The 14060-nt window shown below is 37.9% G+C and overlaps 1 protein-coding gene across 1 annotated transcript; it reads right to left on the bottom strand.

Moving 5' to 3' along the window:
• Nucleotides 1–13014: 13014 nt before the first annotated feature.
• Nucleotides 13015–13506, bottom strand: LOC137624680 (uncharacterized). Its single transcript, XM_068355640.1, has one exon. The coding sequence runs from the start codon at nucleotides 13504–13506 to the stop codon at nucleotides 13015–13017; it is 492 nt and encodes a 163-aa protein (XP_068211741.1).
• Nucleotides 13507–14060: the final 554 nt, after the last annotated feature.

Here is a 14060-nt window from a genome sequence, read left to right as displayed (position 1 = left end):
AGCTTTTGCTACAAAGGGTGCGACTCTTTTAGCAAGTCCAGCTAATAGGCTAAAAATTACACCTCCCTGTTGCAAACGCCTTGGGGCTCTAAATATCTCAATATCCCCTAAAGACCCTCCACGCTGAAGTTTTATGGGATCTCTAGTAAATATGATACCGAACTCCTCTGGAGAGGGAGTGATAAACGCAAACCTCATGGTGCCTCACTCAGGAATAAACCTAAGAGCTTGGGTAGTTGCATTTTTATTGTTTTCGTCTTCGGTCTAATATGAAAAATGCATATTGTGCTACTGTCCTCACAAAAGTGTATTGCTCGTCCTTCTTGATCAGTCAAGCGGATTGACATTGCATCCAATTCCTTTGTCCCTAAGGGGTAATACACATAATTATGATACCCCCTCGTTTTACTACCCCACATACTAAAGCTGTCTAATATATTAACGTTCTTATCCAAGAAATATGATATTTCAACGATATCCGAATAAACAAGAACCAAGTCCACCCCGGATGTTGGGGAGGGTGGGAAAGGAGCCTGCACATTATGCGTCTTAATCATAGGTTCCCCTGCAGCTGTTTCAAAAAATTGATTTGGTTTGTCTGTATTAAAACCCAAAATAGCTCCAATTCTTTTTCGAAATTTTAATTTTATGGCCTGAATAGGACCTCTTCGATAAATTGCCTCTCTTGTTTCCTGTCTCTTTGTGAACTTTAGTAGAATTCTCTCTCTCTTTGGTTGTCATATTCTAATAGACCAATCGCGGGTATATTTTCCTTATAAAATTTGACCGGGAGGATGGTCTTCAAAGCATATGTAATATCTTCTTTTATACTAGATACCATATATCGAGCATTATTCTTGGTTTATAAGTCTCCTCTGTAAGTGACGTTATAGTAAGCTCACCCCCTATGGATATCCGCACCTTTGTAATAATTATTTCTATTCCAGATTCAACTTCACCACTGACAAGGCCATAAATTTCATTTGGGTAATGAATATTGATGAGTGCTACTTCATGCTCCAAATTATGATCTAAATTTATACTATTCTGAAGCTTATTTGTAAAGTTACCTGCATTATTTTCAGGGAAAATATCCCTATTACCCAGAGAGGATAGTGTTACGATATGGCTTTCACCACCCATTGTGGCTGTGAAATGACTGAAAGTATTCTAGTTGTGTTGGGTATATTTAAACCAAAAGATCGTAAGACTTTTTACTAATGAAGTCACTATTACATAATTATCCCCGACTGGGGATTACATATCCCAAACATAAAAGTTCAACATGACACACTTTATAACTATTTTTTTTTCTTTTTTTTTTTTTTTGACAAACAAAATATGTGAAAATTAAACATCGTCACATTCATAGAATGACTACATTACGTCAAACTTAAAAGTTCAAAGGCACTTACATAATTATTCTCATTCGCAGAATGAGAATTACATAACCCAAACATAAAATTTCAAGATTTTTCATTTATTTCTTTTTTTTCTTTTTAAGAAACAAAATATACAAAAATAAAAATCCTCTCATGCGCTCACATGATTATTCTCATTTACATATGAGAAATACATAACTCAAACATAAAAAACAATATGCCATACTTTATTACTATTTTTTTTATCAAGCAGAATATGAGAAAATTAAAAAATCATCTCATTCGTAGAATGAGGAGTACATTAAGTCAAACTTAAATTGTAAAATGATACACCCAATAACTTTTTTTTTCTATGAAAAGAAAAAAAAAATGAGAACATTGAAAATATTCAAATAGTAGCACCAGCAGGTAAATCCTTTGGTGCAGCAAGTGAAAACCTTTCTAGGTTTCCCAATTCTTTGGGTATCATACATTTTTCAGTGGCCAATAAAATAAGCTGTTTACCACTTCCAGCCATCCTCCTCGCTAGATTTTCTAACTCGGGCAATTAGTACTGTATCCATATTGGATCAGCACGACCAGACCTCCCAATTGCAATAGGAACAGCGTATATTTTCATATTTTCATTGGGTTTTTCAAGTGCACACTGTTCCAATTCATATAGACACCTCTTAAAGTTGAAAATGCGCGCCTCTGTGGTATCGTTTTGTAAGTTAACTGCGAAATGAGTATCTTTTGAAGTTTCCACATACAATCGAAGCTTTCCATCACTATCGTTGTCGTATGAATAACCGTAATTATACAGAGTTATCAGTGTGACTACATATGGTACACTCGCTGCGGGGAAACTCGTAGGTTTCCTCAGGATGGCACTTCTGACGGTGTGTCGATCGTCACGAATGCGTGGCAAGTCCATATGACTCAATGGATATAGAATTTCCACCCCCTACCAAGCAGATATAGCCCATAGTCGAGGGTAGTTCTCAGAGTTAAATGATTATATATCTTTTGCTTTAACGTGCGTATAAAATGCTCTGCAATGGCTGCTTTGATTTCATATGAGGAGACACTGTAAAGTTTATATTTTTTTCTTTCAGGTACTTAGATGTAAGTTTGTTATAAAATTCCGATCCGTGGTCAGTAAGAAGCCGACTCACCCCCTGAAATTCGAGTAGAGAAAGGATCACTATTAAGCCTTTTAACAGAGTCTGAGCTTTCTTGTTTCTGAGAGGAACAATCTTGAGGTAACGGGCGAAGATATCTATGCAAATAAGAAGATAGTTTACGCCCTTGTTAAATTTAGATAAACGCCGCATATCAGCGAGATCGCAACTGATAATAACTCTAGGAGCTGGAGACATCATTTGACGTCTGGGGAATTGTTTTCTTGTGAGTGTATGCAAAATATGCGCATCTTTCGTCGTCAAATAGTCTTTTACATTACTTACGGTAATTCACGGGTTCAAAGCTCTAGCGGCTTTGTAGATGGATTTAATACCCCCCAAGCTTGATGGGTGAAACTAGTTTTCATATACTGTTTCTAAAATCTTCCTCTTTACATCTCCCATTCTCCAAAAACTACCTCACACGAGGACCTCCCTGGTATATTTGTTCTCGACTGGAGTTTGCTAGGAGTATTTAAACCTAAATCTACCAGCAAATGGGAAAAGGGTTTAGACATAATAGCCTTTTTATAAACATTCAAAAATTTTTCGATAAAGGTGAACCGAATATTTACCTTCCTATTAACTCAACTTGAGACATATCTCTAGTTCTCAGCAATAGCATATGTGAGGCATTTATACTTTTATTCCTGGCGTATTTACCACCGTAAAACATATTTTGCGTAATAAAGATAACCGAGATATTTTTATGGCGACCCTTAGTAAAGACGTCTACAAAAATCTTGTCACGCACAGCCTCGAGAAAAACATCATCAAGGATGTATAAAATAGAGTAGACCCAAGCTTTCGTATCTATCTCACTCATTGGGTCTACGGTATTTACAAAGAGAGAGAGCTTTGGTCCTATTATTGAATGAGTTTTCAAAGTATGACTATCCACACCTCACAACAATGTGTGTAAACTTGCTTTCGTACTCTATTATGGGTTGTTCAACCAAGAATGATTTTCCCGATTTGGAGAAGCCAGACACAATGATACATGCTGGCTCTATAGAAATGTCCAAGTCTTCTTCTTTAAAACACTTGTACATTTTAACAGATCCCGCATTTAACTGCGCCTTTACTTCAAATGTAATGATATAAGTACCGTGAAATGAATAGCTCCATTAATAAAAAGCAGCAACCCTCTTGACAATACATTCACACAGGGAAAAGCAAACATAGCAATTATATACATTAAGGTATTATTTTTTCTTCAAAATTCCTTCCTTGCCTTCCCTTCCACACCGATACAGAGAATTTCCATCAGTAGGAGGAAAGTACCGAGAGAGAGAGAGAGAGAGAGAGAGAGAGAGAGAGAGAGAGAGAGAGAGAGAGAGAGAGAGAGAGAGAGAGAAACCTGTTTTCTGCTTTCACACCAATACAGAGGAACTTTCATCGGTAGGAGAGAGAGAGAGAGAGAGAGAGAGAGAGAGAGAGAGAGAGAGAGAGAGAGAGATTGAGAGAGAGAGAGAGAGAGAGAGAGAGAGAGAGAGAGAGAGAGAGAGAGAGAGAGAGACCTGTTTTCACGTTTCACGCCAAAATTCCTCAAATTTTGATAATCGCGAGGAAGCGGATGTGGTGGGAAATAAGGTGTTACCGATAATTTGGGGAGTGGATTGTTGGTTGGGGCTTCCCTTGCTACTTGCTCATCCTCCTCCTCTACAATATCCGGATAACCGTAAGCGTAAGAACTGTATTGACTTAAATGGTGTCGTTTTGTGTCAAATGCCGAAAGGCACTTCTTTTCTACCTTGGTGGTGCTCATCTGACCCTGAACATTTCTAATTGTACGTACATTGAAATAGTTGACTCGATGATCTTCCAGAATTTGAGAATACTGATCATGCTTCATACGAGAATGTACGTGGCGTGGGATACCTTTTACCCTGTTAATATGCCCCTGGTTGAAAGTAACAGAGAATACATTTTAGGCTTCAACATTCTCACCTCTGCTATTGGTGTACTATCAGTTTCCGATTTTGAAAGCCCCAACTCTACTTTTCTTTCATCATTAAAAAGCGGGTGATCTACATCAAAGTTGGAAAAATCCATATACGATTTCAGGGGTTCTTGAGCAAACTCCAAATTAAGGTCGGAATCTTCCAGAGCAAAAATGAAACCATCTGTGGCGTTATAAATGAGTTGGCTTTATCACCATACTTTTGCTTGAGTATTTTATAAAAGAAGTAATAGAGATCAAACTTGGCCTCTTCCAGAAGGGCAAATCCTATAAAATTATACACATTGATGGCAACCTGTGGAAGGGTGGAAGTGCAGATAACACGATCTTCTCTCAAGCGCATGCTTGATTTCAGCCGCGGGTTGCGGGCCTCTTTTAAGTAAGCCACTGGCTTCGTGACAACTCTACTTTTTTCCGCATATTTCAAAGGGTTGAGTAAAGTCTTCTCAAAGACGCAGTTACTCATGGCCTTAAAAGCTTTTTTCTCTGTTGATGAGGTTGCTGCTGCCCTCGCTTCGATGTTAGTTTTGATGAAATCGCTCATGTAAGCACTTTGATTGAATTCATAGATTGAATGAACAGCTTCCAGTTCCACACCTAAGTCTATATACAGCTGTAGAAGGGGAAGGGAAATAAGATACTCCTTTTTACTACGATGGAGGGCCATAAGCTTTTTGCACTTCACAGTCATCTGCCCTTCCTCCTTCTCTAGTACGTGTTTACAATAGGGAGATAGATTCATAAACATGACTTCTTCATGGGATAAACATAAGGGAAGTTCATCAGTGGCTCTAGCAACTTCTTCTGAAGGTACTTTTGTAGTGACGAGGAGCCAGTATCCCTTATCCTCATCCGTAATAACATTTTCAATGCCCCTTCCTAAAAACAGATCTTTTTTTTCATCAGAAAGTTTATGAATCCAACCGGTGGGGAGGTTTCTAGTCATGACTGATGCGTATAGAGAGATGAAATCCAAATATAGAATGTAGGAGCTTTGGTGGAAGTCTGGATTAAAAGAAGAATTTATTTCATGGTTGTTGGCTGTGAATGACTGCCGCACAACAGAAGTGAACTACCCCCCCCCCCCTCACATTGTGCCTGATAAGATTATACAATTCCTCATCATAGACATGATCCAACTCAATGTTACTCATCTTAAGAAAGCTGTCGAAAGCGTAGGATGGAAGTGAAACATAGTGCGGTAAATTAAGACCATATTTACCATAAAGAATATCACGCCACCAAATGAGAATATCCCCTAAAAGGCTAGTGTCTACAATGAGGTATAGGAGAAGAAAATCCTTCAGCGTTTGGCATTTGCCGATAGTCCAAACACGCTGGGTGCATTTATACTCTTCATCCGATAGATCATGCGCCTTTAGTCCGTTGTAAAAGGCAGATTGGGGGGGTAACTGCCTTTCCTCAAGTTTTGTAAGACTGTTTATATAGTCATAGCAGAATGGTAATTTACCCTGAATAACTTCAGCCCTAAGTTCCTCATTCTTTATCCCGCTTAAAATTTCCTCCATTAATCGTGCTTTCCTCCCATCCCTAAAATATTCAGAAGCTAAACTATCCAAAGAAGACCCTAGAAAGACTAGAGACTCGAGAAAAATTAAATTCTCAACAGACATTCGCTGAATTTTTAGTCCTTGTTTCGTCATGATCCTGATTTGGACCTTATCTTTAAGATACTTAAGGAAGAGGCCTAAGTCATAACACGAATTGTGTGCAAAAACGGGGAGTTTCGATTTTAGCTTGTGACATGATAAATTACACCGCCTACAGTAGGCCCCAATAAAATTGTTATTATGACTGGCGTGGTCATGATGTCTCTGTTTATCACTCCCGTCTTTGAATGATGTCTTACACAATTGGCATACGTCCTGCTCTGGGAATGTTCTCTCATCCTCCGCCGTCATATGAATGGGGAAATTTTGCCATTGCATTCTTATTGACTCCCAACAAGCATTAAGATCTGACAGAAACTTGTCAACACAATCGTTTCCGCAGTAATAACTAGAAGCCGCTCTTTGTCCTCTGTAATCGAAAATGTTGTAGCAGTATGCTATTGATTTATGCATTACCTCTACACCATATGCACCGGGTTATTTCTCTAAAGCCGATTCCATATCAAAGTCGCAAATATAGGAAACTTTTGTGTCTTATGCTGATTTCTAAATCTTACTGTGCTTCCTACATGGGGAAAATTCAATGTTACAGCAAGATCGCAACTGGCTTCATGCTGTTCTTGCTTAGAGGTTATCGAATGCTGGGATAGACAGTTATGGCAAAAGTAAAGAGGGTTGGAAGATCTTATCCGGGCAAAGAATTTCACGAAGGAATGGAAATCCTTAATGAGACATGTTTGCTCTCCATCTAAGAGAAAAAGTGGGACTATGCTTGGAATTTTTTTTATTCCTCGCCTCGACAGTTGAAGCACTTACTCACCGTCTGCGGATCTTCCCATTTCGTAAACGTAAATGGAGAGATGATTTGCCAACTCAAGGCGTGAAATGTTTTCCCATTGGATGGGAAAGGAAAGGTTACAAAAATTTACCTATTCCGAGCAACGTTGAATACTATTTACAGTGCGGGAAATATTTCCCCAGTGTGGAGATGGCTGGTGTTATCGATAAAGTAGGCAGCCAGAGACTGAATTAGACAGGAATTTCCAATCCCAGAGGGATTAGAAACTTTCTCGCTTCCACGGACTTCTTTCTTAGGAAAAATGTATGCACCCATTCCAGACATTAAGGCTTGACGGTGAAAAAAGAGTTTGAAGTTCTTGACACCTGCAACTGTCCACCCACTCCCCCTTAATTCACTGGTTATTCACAGGAATTTGTTTTCAATAGTACTTTCCCATTTTTCTAAGAGTGTATCGATTTCACTAGCGTTAATAATCGTTGCTGGGAGCCAAAGCTCCAGAGGCATGTTTTCCATTTCCCCCAATTTTTGGAAGTTTAGCTTGCTCATAGTCGAGATCAAAAGTCCTACAATCTTTGCTCTAGATGTTTTGTATTTAAAATGTTCCCGTATTCGCACACTAATTTAATCCCCACAAATTAACATAAATAAGGATGGGTCACTTACTGAGGGGGCGGTGAATTCTCCAACAACGTACAGATGGTTGAAGGAAGTGTCCCTGTTAACGAGATACAGCGTCTGTCCCGTAACAGGTGTTGAGGGAGGTCTCCCAGGTGTGGGAGGCGGTAAACGTGAAACATCACCTCTTGAGGATGTTGAAATTGCGGGATGAGTCGGGTTTTTTTTCAGGCATTTTCCCTCCAGTCGTAAGCGCTGGAACGAGAGAGAAAGGGTCCTGGTGTAGTTTATTTGAAAGGTCTAAGTCAAATTTTAAGCGCACATTCTAAAGACAAATTATAAACACACGTAACGATTATAAATACACACAAAGGAAACTACTGAATCCCCATCATAGATCATATTCTACTTTGACTCTTCATTTCAGACTAAACTTACAATAATCATTGGGTTGAGGTATTTCAAAAAAGATATTGTCACAATACATTACATTTTTTTTTATATTAAACAGTACTTACTTCCGAGATGTATCTTTCTTTTTTGATAGGGAGATGAGACTCGCTCTTTTCAAATTTCCTTTTCACACCCCTCTTCTCTGAAAAAAAAAAAAATTAAATAGCAAATTCACTGACACAACATAAATCGCAATATACACATCATAAATAATTTTGAAATTTCACTGATAAGTCAATATTATACTTGGTGAGGAAGATTTTTCATGCTGGAAAATCTTACTTGTGTAACTGCACGGCGTAACGACATGGGGGGAGTGCTCACACCAAACTGAAGAAGCTGTGTCCGAGGGAGGCAGTGTCAGATGTCAACGTTTAAACCATAGGCAGCGGTGAGCGAATCCTTTAAACTGTAGGCCTGAGTGCGTGTGTGCGTTTGTATATAGGCGCTTACTATATATATATATATATATATATATATATATATATATATATATATATATATATATATATATATATTATATATATATATATATATATATATATATATATATATCCTACACCTCAACCTTTGCTCCATATAGCTGAATTTTCAAGATAGAAGAATGGAGAACTCCTACAATAACGATGCCCATCTTTTGGGGGAGGAGGTTTGCTACATCCCAAAGAGTAAGTTTTTCAAAGTATTTTCCAAAGTGAAATTATTTATAGTGTTATATATTTTTATAGACACCCTACTCTCAGAATGTATTTTACAAAGAGGTGAAAGTGAATGTGTTTGCAGTGATATATATCTTTTATAGAACCTCAACTCTGTAATACATGTTTGTAATAAGAGGTAAAAGTAAATGTATTAAATGTATTTGCAGTGATATATATTTTTAAAACCCCAACTCCAAATGTTTTTTGACGAAGAGCCGAAAGTGAATATATTTGCAGTGATATATATTTTTTCATAGGGCCTCAACTCTACAAATGGATTATGTAAAGAGGAGAAAATAAATGTATTTGCAGTGATATATATTTTTTCATAGACCCTCATAACTCCGTTATCGTTTGCAAAGAGGTGAAAGTGTGTGTGTGTGTGTGTGTGTGTGTGCGCGCGCCTTGATTATTTTTCTGAAAACTTATATTTCAATGTTTATTCCCGTAGGCATGTATACACCTTTGCTAGATGAGGCGCTCATTCGGCGAACCCTGGAAAAGGGAAGAAAAATTAAGAGGTACCTCCAAGAGGGTATACAGGAAGCAAATGCACTCGTGGAGCAGCTGGTGAGGCAGCTGGGCACCTATACGGCGTAGTCCGGTTAGTGAAGAAATCATCACCGCCATCGAAGTTCAAGAGAGTTCCATACAGTTCATGGGGAGTACTCTCAAAGAAAATCTTCGGCAAGAGAAGATCCAGGGGGTGTTTTTAACCCTGACAATTAAGAGAAGGGAAGATGAAGAGGATCGGAATAATGACCCACAACCCGACTTCACGATTACGGTCATAAACGAGACGCCGTCATCAACGGGTTTTGATAACACCATGGCTGAGGTGGGAGCTGTCGACGAGACTTGTTCCGGGAACTTCGTCTTAACCCAAATGGAAGGGGAAATTGGAGGAGGTGTGACACTCACTGATTCTCAGGCCGTAGCCATTATCTGCGACCTGGAAGCGGAGGAGAACAGGAAGAAGAAAAAACCCAAAGGGGTAAGCAAACCCCCCAAGGATAGTTTGCGCTCATCACTATCTCGTCCCTTTAAAAAAAAGGGGTGAGAGTAGCAGAATCCCTCAAATGAAATACGGGGGAGTCGTCTCCCCCGATGACGCCAATTTTCACACTGTAAAAATTTACTGTACATTTTTCCCCATAAATAAACTAGAGTTGATAAAAGTAATGTCAAATATATCTTGTACTTTCATTCATTGATATTGTTTACGCTTTCATTGGAAGTTAGGTTGTCTGTATTCGTCACGGGATGTTATTTTTTTGTGAAAGTGAGTGAATAATATCTTCATCCTGATGAGTGCAATTTCATTCTTTGGTTATTTTACTGTAATTTTTCCTTTGTTATTATTTTTATCATTATTATGATTATTATTAACATTATTATTATTATTATTATTATTATTATTATTATTATTATTATTATTATTATTATTATTATTATTATTATTATTATTAATATTATCCAATTTAAAGGAAAATGAGGTCACAGTATTGCTTTATTATCTTTTACATCTTAACAGTCGTCCATGTATATATGTCTGGCGTCACTCCAAGCCATAATTATCAATGGAGATTTGTGAGTTGATAAAACAACTTAAATAAAGCTGATCCGCATTAGTTATGTTATTGTCTATGTAATTTCAAAAATATCTTGTATGGTTATTGTACTGTAATGTTTCCTATTAATAAACAAATATTAAGTACTACATGTTTCTTTTATTATCCACCCACGTATTTTGGTGTGTGTTTGAACCCATCTTAGGCCTATCCCCAAATATGACAGGGTAACAGCTGGAAGGTGATGCTCATTTTCTGGAGAGAGAGAGAGAGAGAGAGAGAGAGAGAGAGAGAGAGAGAGAGAGAGAGAGAGAGAGAGAGGGGGGGGGGGGGGAGAGAGAGAGAGAGAGAGAGAGAGACAGATTTGGTGGGAATATATTGAAAACCAGTTTTCTACTTAAGGTTCCGCTTACATGGCGGTGTCATCTTTCAATGGCGCCCGCAAACTTACGCACCTTCTAGCGTTCGTGATAACAGCTGGCGGCCAAGGCTCACCTCTAGAGTGTGAGAATATAAGAGGTGGGCACGCGTCCGGTGCAGGTTGGGACAGGTGCTTTAGCCCTATCAATGCAAATATCCTGGGTGGCCAGCAGTAGACGAGGGTTTGTCCTTTGACAGGTGGGATGCGGGACTCGGGTGTAGAGAGAGAAAGAGATTACTGTATACGCTTCTACATAACATGTCTCCTTGCACGGAAAAATATAATTGCAAAATGGTTGTATGTTTTGTAAACGTAACAAATCCCTTTAAACACCTAACTACCTACCTACCTTCTTTGACACGTATAAACATCTACGTCACTTCGTTAATGACGAAAATTCAAACCGTTTCTTAATAACAACAAATGATATGCCCATCCATGTTTTGGAAAAAAATCCCTTTAATGGTGTCACAGTACCTGGACACGTATAAACATGTACGTACGTCATTAGGGTGAACATTCAAACCGTTTGTTGATAATAACAAATGATTACGTCCTCAATGTTTTGTAAAAAAAAAAACCTGTAATTGTGCCACACTATGATTACTCTCTCAATGTTTTGTAAACAAATTCCTTTTAATAGTGCCACACTATGATTACGTCCTCAAGATTTTGTAAATAATTCCCTTCAATAGTGCCACACTATCTTTAATGGTGCCACACTATGATTACACCCTCTTTGTTTTGTAAACAAATTCCCTTTAATAGTGCCACACTATGATTACGTCCTCAAGATTTTGTAAATAATTCCCTTCAATAGTGCCACACTATCTTTAATGGTGCCACACTATGATTACACCCTCTTTGTTTTGTAAACAAATTCCCTTTAATAGTGCCACACTATGATTACGTCCTCAAGGGTTTGTAAACTTTTCCCTTTAATAGTGCCACTGTTCCTGGACACGTATAAACACGTACGTACGTCATTACGATGAGTTTGTTGATAATAAAAAATGAATACGTCTTCAATGTTTTGTAAACAAATACCCTTTAATAGTGTCACTATATGATCACACCCTTAATGTTTTGTAAACAAATCACATTCATAGTGCCACACTATGATTATACCCCCAATGTTTTGTAAACAATTTCTCTTTAATAGTGCCACACTATGATTACGTCCTCAAGGGTTTGTAAACTTTTCCCTTTAATAGTGCCACTGTTCCTGGACATGTATAAACACGTACGTACGTCATTACGATGAGTTTGTTGATAATAAAAAATGAATACGTCTTAATGTTTTGTAAACAAATCACATTCATAGTGCCACACTATGATTACACCCTCTATGTTTTGTAAACAAATTCCCTTTAATAGTGCCACACTATGATTACGTCCTCAAGGGTTTGTAAACTTTTCCCTTTAATAGTGCCACTGTTCCTGGACACGTATAAACACGTACGTACGTCATTACGATGAGTTTGTTGATAATATAAAATGAATACGTCTTCAATGTTTTGTAAACAAAAACCCTTTAATAGTGTCACTATATGATCACACCCTTAATGTTTTGTAAACAAATCACATTCATAGTGCCACACTATGATTATACCCCCAAGGGTCTGTAAACAAATTCCCTTTAATAGTGCCACACTATTATTACACCCTCAAGGTTTTGTAAACAAATTCACTTTAATAGTGCCACAGTTCCCGGTCACTTATAAACACATACGTACGTCATCTCGATGAACATCCTAACCGTTTGTTGATCAAACGACCTTCAACTCAAAGTTTGTAAACAAAAAACATGAAATAGTACTTCACTTCCGTAAACAGACAACAAATATGAACATGTTTTCTTCTGGGTGAGTAGCTGTGGCCATGCCCTTTATTTCCTAGTGTTGTGCTGTGGCCATGCCTTTTACTTCCGGGTGATCGTCTGTGGCCATTTTAGTACTACTGATAAAGAGGAGAGATACATACAGACGGGTTGGTGACGATTCGCCACCGCTCCTTCGCCGACGACGATTAGCCACCGCCAGTTCGCCACCAGCTTTTCGCCACTTGGGCCATTTCGCCACCGGGACATTTCGCCACCAGAAACATAACTACAGCTGTTTATTTTGTTTCCCCTCTGCAGTTTCCTTTATTTTGGCAGTTCTAATTATTCTACTGCAAAGTGTAAATTAAAGAAATGTAAAAATTAAACATTTTATTATGTAAAAAAAGTTAAAAGTAATTCAAACATTTTATTGTTTACGGACAAGTAAAAAAATTATATTGGTTTACACCTAAAAAAAAAAATAGAAACTTTAGTTCATTTGATAGTTATGAGCTATTCTTTTGAGATAAGCCAAAGCGTCTCTTTCATTGTTGTACTCGAGAACAATTTTCTTTATTCTTTCATCAGCGCTTCTATATTTTTTCAGCTTTAATGGTGGTCTGTGTCCTGTTATCAGTTGTTCCATATTTAAATCTCTTTCCTTTTGTAATTTCATTAGAGTTTCTATAAATTTCCATATGGTTGGGTGGTTAGCTCCAAGTTCAAAAGCAATTCTGCGATGAGCAGCTTCTGCGTGGTTATTTGTTCGACCTTCATCCTTTAAAGTAGTTTCATATTGCGACCATATATCATGGGGATATAAGAGTGGCCTTCGGCGTCTGCTGCGCCTATTGTAGATACCAATATAATTATATTCAAACCAATCTAATATTGGCATGAGTTCCTCAGGCAAAAAGTCAGAAAGTGCTTCTGTGTAGATGTCAAGGTCACAAGGTGGTACAAAAGCCAAAGCAAGTATCATTTTGGCTTTTAAAGCAAAATCAGGGTCATTGTTGTACTGCCTGGTTGTTCCGACTGCAGCTATATATGTCTTTGTATGCTTTGTGCTAAATGAAAAAAAAAACATCCCTTTATTTGGACTCCCGGAAAGCATTTTGTCATAGCACCAATAGCTGCTTGTTCAAAGTCACAATGGATACACTCCAGTCTTAGATTAGGTACCAATGATTTAACCATTTCAAACAAGCGTAGGTAAGTTGAATGATGCTTATTTGTTAAAAAGATATACAGAATTGGATGAACACCATCCAGTTTTAGTGCCAAAATACAATATACTTGCGAGAATAAAATAGGGGCTATGTTGAATGTACCGTCAACAAACCATGTCGATTCTACTAGATAATGTACCCAGGATTCTCATCCAAATATAATGAAACTGTTACTTTCTGGACCACTATCAGCCAAAAGAATCCTTTCTTCCGATAAGTTATCAGGTTTATACATTTTATATGCAGTCGGAATGGCCAACTGCGGAACATCGGTAGGATTTGCTGGCGCTAAGCTAATAGCATTTCT

The sequence above is a fragment of the Palaemon carinicauda genome, chromosome 31, assembly GCF_036898095.1.
Source record: "Palaemon carinicauda isolate YSFRI2023 chromosome 31, ASM3689809v2, whole genome shotgun sequence".
NCBI classification, from domain to species: Eukaryota; Metazoa; Arthropoda; class Malacostraca; order Decapoda; family Palaemonidae; genus Palaemon; species Palaemon carinicauda.
The sequence above is the reverse complement of the archived record's forward strand: the minus strand, read 5'-3'. Positions and strand labels throughout refer to the sequence as shown.

What these genes read in the sequence shown, in the direction of transcription:
- LOC137624680 (XM_068355640.1), bottom strand. Translation starts at nt 13,506, where the DNA reads ATGATACTTGCTTTGGCTTTTGTACCACCTTGTGACCTTGACATCTAC.